General features: G+C 47.2%; 1 protein-coding gene across 1 annotated transcript in view; it reads right to left on the reverse strand.

Moving 5' to 3' along the window:
* Nucleotides 1–14,258, reverse strand: part of CSGALNACT1 (chondroitin sulfate N-acetylgalactosaminyltransferase 1) — a 49,824-nt gene that overhangs the window by 2,678 nt on the left and 32,888 nt on the right. The window contains exons 3-5 of the mRNA XM_008588176.1: nt 12,086–12,264; nt 10,783–10,877; nt 2,564–2,645 (exon numbers count right to left, since the gene is read on the reverse strand). Coding sequence (XP_008586398.1) covers nt 2,564–2,645; nt 10,783–10,877; nt 12,086–12,264 — 356 coding nt within the window. The remainder of the gene's footprint in view (nt 1–2,563; nt 2,646–10,782; nt 10,878–12,085; nt 12,265–14,258) is intronic.

Raw genomic sequence — 14,258 nt, forward strand, 5'->3', positions numbered from 1 at the left:
TCAAACCCACCTGTCAGGAGAGAACACACTGGTGAGTCCTGCTGCACAGGCATCTCCTGCTCTGCATCTGCTTCCCTGAGCTGCACAAGCACAGAACTTTTCCCGAAGAGGCCTTTCAGGGAGATGTTGCATGCTTTGCCATTCCTGCAAGTTACGGGCCTGCCCATCCAGGTCAGGGGCCCTGGAAATCCAGATCAGAGATGACCTTCATGGCAGATAGCACCAACTTCTAGAGATAACAAGACCTCAAAGGGAATTCCAAGCATTAGTATGCTTTAAATGCCATCAGCACTGCTAATGAACAGCCCTGGCCTTCCCAACTTTTCAACTGGAAACCTCCCAATGCAAATCTGGTGTTTCTGTTTTGATGGAACCTCCTCCTGCCATTAGAAACAGGCTAAACCAGAGGCTTGAAGTGTGAAGGAGGGAACCAGCATCTCAGGTTGAAAAAGTCAAGTCCCACAAAAGCACTCTCTTCCTTTTATAGATTAAAGTGGTCCTGGAAAGCTGCGTGTGATTTCACCACAGGCTGGTGAAATCAGTTATTTTAAAGGGATTGGCCTTTCAGTCAGTACTGAAGTTCTACTCAAAGAAAAATCCTGTTTCACTTTGTAATAAACTCTTTCACAAAGTCAGTATGGTCTGCTGAAGACTCACCTTTGTGACCTCACATCCCATGCTTCTTTCCTTAACCAAAAGCCCACCAGGTCCCAAACAGAATCAAAGCAGCATGGCCCTCTTTTTGTCCTTTGTCACCTAGGAGATTTATCCAACTCTTACAAGAAACAGTGAAGTGATTCTCAACATCTTTTTCTAGACCTTGTGTTCTCACGCAGCCTCACTAGTCCCTGAACAGCCCAAGCTGCGCTGCTCTGACGAGGGCTATCTAGAACCCAAATGGGGTTTTCTCAGGCAGAGAAAACCACACCCAATCAACCCCCAGGCTGTATGTACCAGTGATCAGGACCCCTTGGTGGTGGGCAGACTAGGAAAGGTGTATGATTATGAGCCAGGGGTCTATGATTTGTGTCTGGTTCTCTTAGGGCAGTGCTTTGTTAGCAGCAATTGATATTACTCTCATTGTTACCATTGTAACTTATCAAATACCTGGTGCAGAAATAAGACACCTGCAAATAGGTACGAGATTGCAAAGGATGGGGTCGAAACATGACCCAAATGTTCTGAGCTCATGGCCATGACTTGCTGAGGAAAAGCACCTCCAGCCTGCTGTGCCCACCCTTTTCAATGACAGCTACAGCCATCTTTAGGAGAATCCAGTATATTTTAAATCCAAATTTGATAAATGTATACATCATCACAAAATAATCTTTCTCTGTTCAAAGAGCAAAGAAACATAGAGTTTCTTTAAATGGAAGTCCTTAGAAATTTTAACATCATTTTTGGAAATCCGATTTGCACATAACCATTTAGGAATATTTCTCTTAAAGAAAGGAACACTGCAGTTAGTTGCTGAGTGTCTGCAGGGGCTGACATCCTGGGCCCTCTGTTCATTCTTAAGGGACCTGATCTCTAGTTGCTTTTTTTTTTTCTTTTTAACCCAGTGATCTCTTTGAGGGTTCCAAAGTATCTTCAGTCCACATCATCTCTGAACAAAACAAACCTGGGGATGCGCCTACTCCCTGGTTTTAAAACGAGAGCTTTAGGTCTTGGGCCTGAGGGGCAGTAGACTGGGAGAGGGCACAGAACAGTTCCTGGAGATGGGACACCTACACCGCCCTGAGGGCAGGGCCGCCTGACTCCATCCGGCTCTGGGTCCACCCTGAACCCAAGATCAAGGTTCTGGTCTGTTCATTCATACCCTAGTCACATTTAATTCACAATTCTATTCCCTTCAGAGGTACATGAGTAAGCACCGCTGTGGGGAGGTCATGTAGTATTTTCAAGGGGGGCAGGAGACCCTCTGTTCTCCTCCTGACAATGCCCATCACCTGCTGTGAGGCCTAGGGAGGTCGCTTTCCCTCTGAGACCCTCGGTCTCGTCATCTGAAATTAAGAGCCTTTCCTCTCTGTGCTCTGGAAACCCACAGGCATGTGCATGTGTGTGTGTGTGCGCGCACGTGCACACGTGTTGATGGCAGATGTACACTGAGTCAGAGACTGAAGCAACATCTGCAATTTTGAAGGTTCAGTAGAGAGAAATTTGGGTCTTTTCTGGTACGTGTCTTTCCAAATTCCCCATGTTTCCCTCAGGCCCTTACTGGGAGACTCAGGATGTTCTACACAAGAGGGCTCAGAGCCAGACCTGGCTGAAGGAGGCATGGAGGACTCGCTTCAAAGCTGCCTTCTGCACCTCAGCTGTCAGACTGTGTGTCTCACGTGGGGTGTCTGAGAGGTGCCGGTGGAAATGACAGAGGCTGAAGTGCCACCACTCCAGGCCCTTTCTTGGTCCAGCCCCGAGGCCATTTAAGGAGGAACATCAGCATTTTTTAAGGAAATGGCACCATCTTTGCCACCTACTCTCTCTGGAAACCTGACTGGACTCCCTCAAGGCCCGCGCAGGCCAGTGGCCTCTGGGTGGCAGTAGAGATGCAGATTTGTCTTACCTATATTGATGAAGTCTGACCGATACTGACATGTCATCCCAAATCCAAAGTCTCTCCAAAATCCAGTCTCCTTCTTTATGACCTGCAAGGAAAGCACTGTCATTTGAGGGGGAAGGAGAGGGTGGGTAAAAATAGAGGGTATTCCCAAAACTCATGTGAGCTGTATTAAATGTGGAGCCCGTTCCATCACTGATAAATAAGCCACGGGCAGCCCTGTGTGCGACATGCAGATGGATCTGAGTCCTCACAGATAGTCAGGAATACGGTAAACTCACCCAAAATGGGGCCTTGTGATTTCTGGCACCTCTGGCTGGAATGTTTCTAGGGTGTAGGCATGAACACACACACACACATATACACAATCAAAAACAAACCGGGAGAGTGAGTTTTTGAGCAGGGCCATGGAAAAGCCACCTACGTGTCTGGCCCAAGACCAGTGCCAGCAAGAATCTGAGGCCAGGGTCCTGCACACAGGCCCGGGCAGGGGGCCAGCAAAGGGCTCAGGAAGTTGAGCAAAAGGATGGAGAACAACTCGGAATTCAGCAGCCCTGGCACAGCCCACAAACAGGACTCCCTCAGGGAATAAAGAGAAATATCTGAGTGACCTCAGTACGTTACCAGCTCCCCAAACCTGCTCACTCTTGCTGGCTGAGGGGAAGGGCACTAAAAGTCCCAGTTCTGAAGAAAGACTCTGTCCGCTCATCTTTATACTATTTTAAAACCAAACTGCTCCAAAAAGCAGATGCAGTGGTGGCACTCGGCGGGGCTGTCGAGAGGCCATCCAACTGTGACCGTCCTTCAAAAAGCGAGACCTAGCCCTCCTCCACCTCCCATCTTGCAAGTAAATTTCCAACGATTTGCTGAAGCAGCAAGACTTTCTAAAGAATGTATTTATATATTTTTGTCGGTGGAGGTAATTCTGGGAAAGGTTTTGAGATCTTAATAATTATTTTTCATGATTCATTCTTGGAGTTACATGGGTGCTTAGACAAAAGGACGTCTCCTCCCCTGGGATGGGGGAGGGAGGCTATGGAGGTTCCCTGTCGCTGGGATTTCTGCACTTTCTGTTTGGGACATCTGGCTCTGTCGTGCTGCTAATCAGAAACAGTAGGCAAGGGATAGGAGCACCAGAGTCCTGCCCCAACTTGACCACTGCTGGCTTTTCCACCTCAGGAAGGTCCCTTGGCTTCTTTGTGCTTCTATTTTCTTTCCTATAAAGTGAGGGGGATGAGCTAAATCACCCCTAAGGTCCCTTCCTGCTCTAGCATCCAAACACTTATCATATCACTGTTATTCCACCTCCTGGAAGTTTCACCACAGGCTAAATTGTATTTGACAAATGGCTTGCAGAGGGGCTGATGAGTCTTCAACTTTCTTTTCCTCTGTAACCTACGAAACCGTCCTGTTTTCACTACAACCAACACTCTGCTGTTAACACGCATCGGGACTGCCCGAGGAAAATAAGGACCAGGAATGGGGTCAAGTTGTCCCCAGCAGAGGTTCTCCAATTGTATGTCACTACAAAGGGCCGTTATACAATATCTCCCAAAGGACAAGACAATTTCATTAGTATCAACCGGAAAGATTTTGAAAGGCAGGAAAATCTGGGAAAACCGCCACTGAGTCCTTTTGTAAAAGCAGATTTTGTTGCATCCCTGTGTAGCAGGTGCACCGTCTCTGTTGTAGCTTGTGATAAAAATGGAGTCCAAGAGAAGTGCCAATATCGCAACTTCAAATATCTGGCTGAGGTCTACATGAAATTTAAAAAAGAAAGTGCCAAATGGGAAAAGCAATTGGCCGGGGCCTGGGCAGAAAGGCAAGAGGGACAGCAAGCGGTAGCCACCCTGAGACTCTGGACAGAATCCACGTAGTACATGACAAGGCTGACCGAGGCAGGGTGACCCTCCCCTGGGACAGCGCAGCAGAGAAAAACCGTCTTATGACATGTGGAGTGAGCTTTATAAATGCTTATTAAAGTTGCTTCTAAAGCTGGCAAGCCACAAAAAGCCACTCTCTGAAGAGCTCACTGAAATGTAGCCCTTTGTGGAGGCTGATGCAGTCATGCCCACGGCACACAATGTCTGGGCGAGACGGGGCTCGGTTCTCAGAGGCTCCCCACCCTCTGTTGAGCTGAGTTGCTACTGGAGTGACGCTCTCCACAAGTGGCCCTGTGAGAGTGAGCACTCCCAGGTGTACGCGCCGTCACTGCACGTTCCCGTCAGGCCCTGCAGTGGCTCCCTAGTGCCAATTACAATGACATCCACGAGGAACCACTGGACCCTGCCTGCCTTGGCCATCTCCTTTCCTCCACGGGCAGCTTGCTGTAACCCCTCCAACTCTTCAGCCTGCAGGTCTCCACGGCTGGTCACCCTACCCTGCTTACCGTGCAGCCCCACTCTAGTGCCACCTGCTCACAGTGGTCGTCTTGACCCCCCAGTGAGTGGCCCACATCTTCCACCCCATGTCGCTTTCTACACCATCACTCTGGTGTATTTTCTCTACAACACTAGGGCTTCTGGAATGATCCTGTCGAGGCTTGTCTTTCTCAGTGTGCTGCTGTCTTCACCCACTGCCACGGTGAAAATAAACTTAGGGCCTTGGTCTTGGTTTGACACTGTCTAGCATGCAGCAGGCACTCAATAATTACTTCAATGAATGAATGGGGAGCAGTCCTAGGACAGAGGTAGTTCCACATGGCGGAAAAAGACACAATTCAAGTAGGAGACAGTCACCAGCAAGGGGTTTGGCAGAGGCCTAGGAAGGCCGGGGTGGAAATCCTCAGCTTCCAATGGCTCTGGGTGTTGTCACCTGCCTGGTGCCTAAGGCTGAGGGCTTGCCTTCTAAGAAACTTGCCCCAGGCACAAGGAGCTCCACTGCTTTGTTCAAGCATTGAAAAGCTATGCACTAATGATGTCTGCTGCAAAAAAGGAGGAGGAAGGCCTGAGATAAAGAAAAACATTGCTTTCTCCTGTCCTGCATTTTTATAAATATCTTCTGTCGCTGCTCTCTCTGCAACACCTTTCTGTCCCCGCCTAAGAGCTCAGAGAGCACTGCAGGGCACGAAGGGACCACAGAGGACAGTTGTGGGGTCTGGTCTCCGGCAGGAAGTTTCCATAGTCACAGATCTGTGGGTGAGTCATGTGACTGGAGGGCTATTTTCTATTAGGACCAAAACAGAAAGCACATGTCAGCATCTCTCCCCAAAGAGGGGGGCAGGGCCACCCTGGCACTGCGGGGAGCTGCGAGGCTGTCCACACTTGTGTGCTGTAACCCTGCCGACTCGGACAACGGCCTGTGAAGCAATCTGGACCCTAAAAGAAAATAAATGACAAATACTCAGGCAGAGTATTTCCTCTAAATCAAAGAGAGTCTCTCAGGAACCGAGGCTGTGTCTGCCCGGCCTTGTGTTCCCCAGAAATGCCTGTGAGCAGGACAGGCTAATGGCATACGACCTGAGCAGTCTCACAGGGCCTGTGAGTAGAAGGACCCCTGCATCTGTCGCCCTCTTAAAATTCCGAGTACTTCTTGAAATAGGTCCTGCCTTTGCATTTTGCACTGGGCCCTGCCAATCACTCAGCAGGCCCTGAGCTGTGGCAGCCTCTGTGTCTGGGTTGGGTGCCCTAACCCTGCGTTGCATGTCTCTGAGGGCTCAAGATCATACTGCAGAGGATCCCAGGAGGGCTGCGTGTCCTTTTCTTGGCATGGAGGCAGAATAACTTGCCCATGATCACTCAGGCAGTTCTAGCTGGGCCCAGACCAACCCCAGGATTGGTGTGACAGCTCCATTTCTTGAGAAATAAGGTATTCTGGAGCCACAGCTTTCAAAGAATTTATGCTATCTCCTCCCAGATTTGTAGTAACTCATGTTTTTCTACAAGTTGTCTTTCATGGTATCTGCATAGAAAATAAATTATTTTGTGTTCTAAGGGTGTCATGTTGGACAAGGAGTTATCCAAATTCTCTCACTTCCAGGAACTTAAAACTAGGCTCTCTGCTCTCCTTGAAGTATTTGAGACCAAAGGATGTGTCCCCTGCCATGGGGCATCCCCAGCCCGGGCTCAGTCACATGGTGGAGCTGAGGTTCCCCTTCTGCCACTCATCAGCTTTGGGAGTCTGAGCAAGTGACTTATGCTGTCTGAGCCTCAAATTCCTCATGTGTGAGATGAGAATAATAATGTCTCTTCACCTTGTTCAGTATCCACAAGTCAATGCGGCCACAGTGCCAGCTTACGGAAAGGCTCCGTAAATGGTATGTGTGGATATTATTTTTGGTACTCAGTGAATATAAGCTTCCTGAATAAATGAACACAGACCACAAAGAGGCACAGGATATCCTATGCGCAGGTGGCAATTTAAAAAAGTGTATGCTGAAACACGGGTCAGAGGTAAAATACTTTGTGAAGTGGGTAGAGAGGAGCAATCGGAGAGGGGGGAGGACAGGAGCCAGCTTACCACGGGCACACTGAACAGAGTGGGGCAGAGTCAGCAGATTGAAAGGATGGATGAGACCTCACAGCAGGTGAGATGTGTGCATTAGACCAAGGGCATTAGAAACGGTAAGGAGGTGGCCCTTAGTGGAATGACTGCCTGAGGATACTCTGAGCAGGTGAGCTCAGCTGGCAGTGAGGCTGGCCTTGGTGCTCATTGAGCTGGTACCGTGCACCAGGTGCTGGGGTGTACAGACATTCTCTCTGTAGTCAATGTGAGGGTCGTTTGTGGAGGGCAATTAATCTTGACAAGGAATCAGGGCTTGCAGTGCTGTGGCTGTGCTGGAACCAGCAAGCACCAGCTCACCAGGATGGTGCAAATCTCTTCCCAACCCTGTGTTCAGCAGCCTGAAATAGGCCATGGTGGGAGTGTTTACACCATGGAAATTGGCAAATGCTACAAATCAGGCCTCCCCCGACCTCCCGCCTTCAGAGAGTGGGTTTTAAACATTTACCAGCACACCACTGGCTTTATGCCATAAAAACTCTTTTAAAGTGGAATTAATCTGTGTTATAGAAACATATCCCTGCAGAGGGTGAAGGAAAAACTGGAGTGTAGGGGACAGAGCAGACTAAAGATAGAAGTGGTAGGAGGCTCCTCTGCAGTGACCTAAGCAAGAAGCAACAAAGCTTGAACCAGGAAAGCAGAATGTTTAAAGTTAATATTTATTTAAATTATCATCATTCCTTTCTCAGAAAGCTGTTTTTACATTAAAGCATCAGCAAGTTTCATCTCACGGTTTAAAACTTAAAAAATTAAATATTAGTATAAAATCTCATGATTTCACCTATTACTAATGGTCTGGACTCAAAGGTAAAGAAACAAGTGGTCTGAACACACACAAAAATCATAAATTTGGTTGCTGGCTTATGTCTGCAGGTAAAATATTATCAAATGACAGGGGCAATAGCCACGAGAAGTAATAACCAGCACACCGACTAATGAGGTGGTATCTGCAGGGCTGCTGGAAAAGGCTGTCTTCTGTTTGCATAAGTAAATAACTTTTCTTATGTCTGCAGTCTGGATCTGTGTTTGCCCTTCACGTCTGATACCGATGCATCCCAGGGAAGGCTGTCAAAGATTTATTAATGTATATGCAGCATATGACTAATGAGGTGGTATCTGCAGGGCTGCTGGAAAAGGCTGTCTTCTGTTTGCATAAGTAAATAACTTTTCTTATGTCCGCAGTCTGGATCTGTGTTCGCCCTTCAAGTCTGATACCGATGCATCCCAGGGAAGGCTGTCAAAGATTTATTAATGTATATGCAGCATATCTTTCAAGACTGAGCCAAAATGTACCCTCAGTTGGAAGTCTTTCCTAATTTATCCATCTCCAGTCATTACTTTTTATTTTATACCTTTCACCACCTACACATCCTATCTCCATTATATGAATTTCTATATTTGATGTTCTCCTTTGGAACTTCTGTCAGGCTACTCTCTTTATACATCAGCTCTCATCTAGATCCTAAGCGAATCTATTTCCACTGTACCAGAGTAAGGAAATCCTAGTTTTGGCCTGAGCTCTGTCACTAGCTGGCTGTGTGATCTCGGACAAGACATTCCACCTCCATAAAAATAAGGGGTGTGTGAAATGCTTTCCAAATCATTTCCAAGTATATGAAGCTGTTTCAGTTCTCACTCCTCCATGAGCATGTAGTCCTCTGCAGGCAGCAAGTGCTCAGGAAACTGTCTGTCCAGTAAGAACGTAATCATACTTTTCTTTTGGATATGGGGAGCCCTTAGTCTCAGACAGAAGAATTGCTATTTTACCAGGTAAAGAGTCATAAATACTAAACTCCAAAATATCTAAATATACTCAAAGGTATATTTGACATGGCAAAGGTTGCAGGACAATTCAGAGCCTCTAGCACCCAGGGAATCTGAGTTGTTTCTGCTTTGACCACTAATTCTGAGAAACTTAACTGTACCATTCCTCTAGCTTCCATTTGCACCTGCTGTTCTGCAGGAATAATAATAAAAGGATAAAAATTTTAGATTGTGAAGTGAAGGAATTCCTTATAAACAAATAAGGTCTTTATGAGTTTGGCGTGGAAACATTAATCACGTTCGATGTCAAATGTAAAACAGTACTTTATTTAAAGCCAGAGGAACTTTTATTCTGATAGGTTGAAAGAAAATGTATCTTGTACCCTATTTTACCCTCAGACACTGTTAGAAACTTAAAACTCTTGGAGAAAGGAAACAAGTTTCTGTTTCAATGTGTGTGATACTGCTCTTAAGTAGGTAAAAATTGGTTCCTGGGGAATGAAAAACTCTGTTTTTATGCATAAAGCACAGATCTATCTATCTATATATATAGATAGATAAATCTACATATCTATCTATATATATATAGTACATAAACAGAGATACAGTACATCTGTGGTAGTAAGCCTACATTATATAATGGAACAATATTATTAGTGTGCTGTCTGGTATGAGCCCAAAGTAAAACCATGTTACCACGTGGGTTAGAGATGAACCTTGTCCAACCCGAAGGCACCCAAAGCTGAAACTTTCTGGAAAAGATCATTATTACATCAGCTTCCAAAAGTGAACTGGGGGGAGGGGTGCAAAGGACATGGGACAGGGCTGGAGAAAATAGCCCCTTCTGGAAGCTTAAACACAAAGTCAGTCCTCTAAAGGAATGTCACAGAACACATGTTCTCAGTGGAAATCAGCGTACTGTCCCATTGCACAGAAGCATGACAGACTTGGTTCGACCACATCTTTATGTTCACGCAGCAGTTTTCTTTCCTGCACCCTGAGAAGTACTCAATAAGAGACAGCCTGGCTTTGCCTCCGCAGGAGGCAGAGCTGCTGAAAGCACCGAAGAACAGACAGCCCCCAGATCAGAGCATCCCCCTGAGATGCAACCTAAGCAAGAACATGGCTTTAGACAAATCCAGCTGAGCTCCCTGCAGGAAAAGATCACAGCCTGGTTTAGCGGGGAGAAGGGTCTTTTCTTCTCTCTGTGAATGCCGGCAACAATAACGGGAAATTGAGTCTCCGAGGGGCACGCCTGTGCGGAGTACAGAGATCCTCCTTTGGCTTGCTTCTCTTTGGAACAGACTAACCGCCTGCAACCATGGGGACATCTCAGCTTACAGAGACCACTGGGGACTGTGTGGTTCCACTATCCATCACCTATGCAGCCAGGATATTAGCAGAGAAATCCCTCTAACATTCCTGTGAAAGCCACCTTGCCAGTGACACCTCTGATGCTATCATCCACCTGGGCACTGTGACGTGTAGCAATGGTGGCATGTTGGGAAGGGCACTGAGAACGCGAGTCCAGGGAACTGGGTCTGGCCCTCATTCCCCACTCACTCACTTTGTGCCCTGGGGTCAGCCACCCGTTTCTGACCTCTACTCTCCATCTGACAAATGGGCCCATAAATCTCACCTTTCTTACCTCATAGAATTTTGTAATAACAAAGACAACATGTGCTGCATCTGAAATGCAGTAATACTAGTTTCCAAAAACCGTAGAAGAAAACTAGAAAGGTGTGAAATTGCCTTTCTGTAAGCTACTGTTCCTATTTACTTCCCACTTTTAAATATTGCAAGCACTTTTAATCGACAAGGTGCTGGGAGCAAAGGCCAGAACGTCTGTCTGTCAACCTTAAAAACTGCTAAGGGAATCAATCCACAGATTTCCACTCACCTTGACTCAGGTCAGGTGCCCCTGGTAATGAAACAGAGGCATTTGTGGGACAGTTACTCACCAGCTGCTGTTCTAAGGGCGGGACTGCATCATGGTGGCCGTATATTATGCCGGGATTGTACTGGCTGAAAAGGACTGGATAAAATACTTTCTTCCCTGCAAACCAGAAAACAAACATTTACGTTCAGCCCTCTGAATCATCCCCGGTTTTTACATCCACTCCGCCTTTCCTCTTCACTCAGCTCCAAAGCTAATTTTAGAAGTGCAGCACCAGTTAGAACAGATAGTCAGATTCCCAAATATTTCTGACCTCCTAGTACAGGAATAATATTCAAACTACTGACAGTCGGTGTCTCTGGCACTGAGTGTCAACTGAAGGGAATGGAATGCGTATGAAAGAGAGTCCTGCTGTCTATTCCCGGCTGTCAAAATTAACCCTCTCGTTGCTGGCTCTTGGGCAGTCTCTAGGGTGGCCAGAGGGACTGGGGTGACTTTGGGCAGCAGGGGTAGACTTAGAGAGCCCGGGCAGTGCTCTTTACCAACTGACACAGAAGAATTTCTGTATTTTAACAACTGACATGGCCATGCCTGTAATGATCAGCACTGCCTGGGAGTGGGGTGACTTTGGGCAGCAGGGGTAGACTTAGAGAGCCCGGGCAGTGCTCTTTACCAACTGACACAGAAGAATTTCTGTATTTTTTTTTTTTTGTCTTTTGTCTTTTTCCGTGTCCGGCAATGGATCGCAACCCTCAGCGCAACCCTCGGTGTTGCCCCCGCGCCTCGCTCAGCTAGTGAGCGGGAACCGGTCTGTATGTGGGATCCGAACCCTCGGGCGGGAGCGCCGCCGCGCTTCCCAAGCGGCGCACTTATCCAGTGCGCCACCAGGCCGGCCCAGAATTTCTGTATTTTAACAACTGACATGGCCATGCCTGTAATGATCAGCACTGCCTGGGAGTCAAGCCCATGAAAGTGGTTTTCACGATGAGGGATCTTTCTGCTCACAGCCCTTCCTGCCTTGGTACCTGCCCACAGCTACTCCTTTCTCCTTAGATTCGGGCAGCTTTTCCAGGTCCATGTCCTCCCCACCACCTTCCTCCTGTGGATGGTCACTAAAGCTGACCTCCCAGTTGAAAATGGAAAAGGGGTTAGAAATGTGAACTTCAGACAGAGTCCCACAACTACAGGGCTGACAGGCCCATAATGTGGCACCAAAGGAGAAATCAAGCCAGATGACTTCCCCTTTCTTTGCCATGGGGGTCAATAAGGCCGATGCAGAAGCAGGACACGAGAGAGATCTGTGCAGAGCATGGCCTTGAGCGTGAGAGCTCAACGCCACCCGGAAGTGAGAAAGAAGAGACCCCTACCTGGCTGTGTGTTTAGCCTACACGTATTGAGGAACTCAGAGGTGAAGTAGATGTCAACGTCACAGAAAAAGAGGAGGACGTTGCTTCCCTTCCAGAACCGGGCTCCGACATCAAGTCCCTTTCCCCGAGAGAACTCTCCATTCAGTTGGATGAAGGTGAAGTTCCTGAAGTTGGCAGCTCTGAAAGAGAACACCGGGGACAGTCACTCACACGCCCACACGTCCCGGGGACAGACTCCCCCGGAAAACACATGACCCAGGCCATCTGCCTCTTGCCACATTTCGTTTGTAACCCTGGGGCACTGGGACCACCCCTGCGGTTACAGGATGAGCCAGACTCACCGGAAACTCACTGGGATTAAAGGTACCAAGGACACCTTGGGAAGTTTTAACACCGATTTATTTCTTGTTTCCCTGGCAATTTCCCCATATTGAAAACTGTGTTGTCATCACCAATGAATATTCTGTGATGGAGAAAAGTTGAACCAGTGAAGACTAGGAATGGAACGCAGGAAATCTTCATGTTTCCTGAGCCACCCACATGAAATCACAATGGAATGGCCCCAGCTACCGTCTTCTCATCTACATTCAAATCCAGGAGCCAGGCACAATGCTCTTCATATGTATCTGACCCCAAACGGATTGAACATGGATTCCTTCCCCACCCTCATGGAAAGCAGCAGAGCACGGTAGGAAAATGACCAACTCGGAGTCAGAAGACTAGGACTGTCTAGGCCTGGCTGTCCTATACATTAGCTCTGTGATCTAGGTAGACCCAGTAATCTCACTAAAGCTCAGTTGCCTCATCTGCAAAACAGGAATGACAGCATGTTCCTTGACTATTTCTCAGGGTTATTAGTTAGGTAAACAGTGCTTAGAGCATAAGGCACTATGTAAGCATCAGCTATCACCCTTATCAGCAGCACAGGTGTGGATTCCCAGGCCTGGGGTAGAGACGCCAGGATGGCTTCTTCAGATGGCTGTTCTTATCACCCTTATCAGGACAGGTGTGGATTCCCAGGCCTGGGGTAGAGACGCCAGGATGGCTTCTTCAGATGGCTGTTCTTTCCCAGGAATAGAGAACTTTCTAATGGGGCATATCCCTGAGCAAAAGTTCAAGGAATTCATTCACTGCCTAGTGGAAGGGGATTGTATTCTAAAGGCACAGAAACCCATTTCCATTTCTAAAAGTCTGTATTCCAAGTAACTATCTTGGGTGAAGGTCAACACAAATATAGAGTCATAAACATTTAAAACGCTATGCTGGGTGTAGTGGATTGAATTATGTCCCCCCAAAACTCACTGAGGCTTGAATTGTGTTCCTAAGTTTTATGTATTAGAAACTTGGCCCCCACTGTGACTGTTACGAGTGGGAAATCCTATTATGGTAATTGAAAGGTGGAGCCTTGAAGAGGTGATTGGATTGTAGGACCTTGCCTAGCGAATGGATTAAAAATGGTGGTCAAGGGCATGTTTCTGAGGGCTTTAAAAGAGGAGGAGATTCTTTCTCTTGGCTCTCGCTCTCTCTGCTTCCACCATCTTGCACTGTGAGACCCCTGGGTCACTCCTGCCTCCACCAGATGGACTTTAGACTTCCAAGCATCAGAAACTGTAAGCAATAAATTTTGTTTTTCTTTATAAATTACCCAGTTCCAAGTATTCTGTTTATAGCAACACAAAATGGACTGATACATTGGGCTTGTATCTGGTATTTTAATCAGCGAAACTAGTTCTGCTACCCCCTCTTTTGACTTATCTTCTTTCAGATCTGGGAGTGAGCTTGGTTATTTATCTTGGGAATCCTGTCTGAGTCCGATGCCAGACATGCCTTTTGGATTGAGATCAAGGTAGAAGGCCTCGTGATGGGACGAATGCCTGTTTGTGAGTCAGGAAGCCCAGATCCAGGGCCCAGAGCTGTGCCTGGTCCCCACTAGATGCTCAACTGATGTTCGTGAATAAGTGCATGAACATATGAATGATTCTAACCTTAGCTCTGCCTCTTATTTAGTGGAGAAAACTCACTTCCCCTCTTACGTCTCAGGTTCCTTACTGCAAAATCCAGTGGTTACGGAGCTCAAGGCCCCCTTTACACACTGAGATTCTATTTTTCTTTTTTCTTTCTTTTTTTTTTTTTTTTGTCTTTTATCTTTTTCCGTGTCCGGCAACAGATCGCA

The sequence above is a fragment of the Galeopterus variegatus genome, unplaced genomic scaffold, assembly GCF_000696425.1.
Source record: "Galeopterus variegatus unplaced genomic scaffold, G_variegatus-3.0.2 Scaffold4705, whole genome shotgun sequence".
Taxonomy (NCBI): Eukaryota; Metazoa; Chordata; class Mammalia; order Dermoptera; family Cynocephalidae; genus Galeopterus; species Galeopterus variegatus.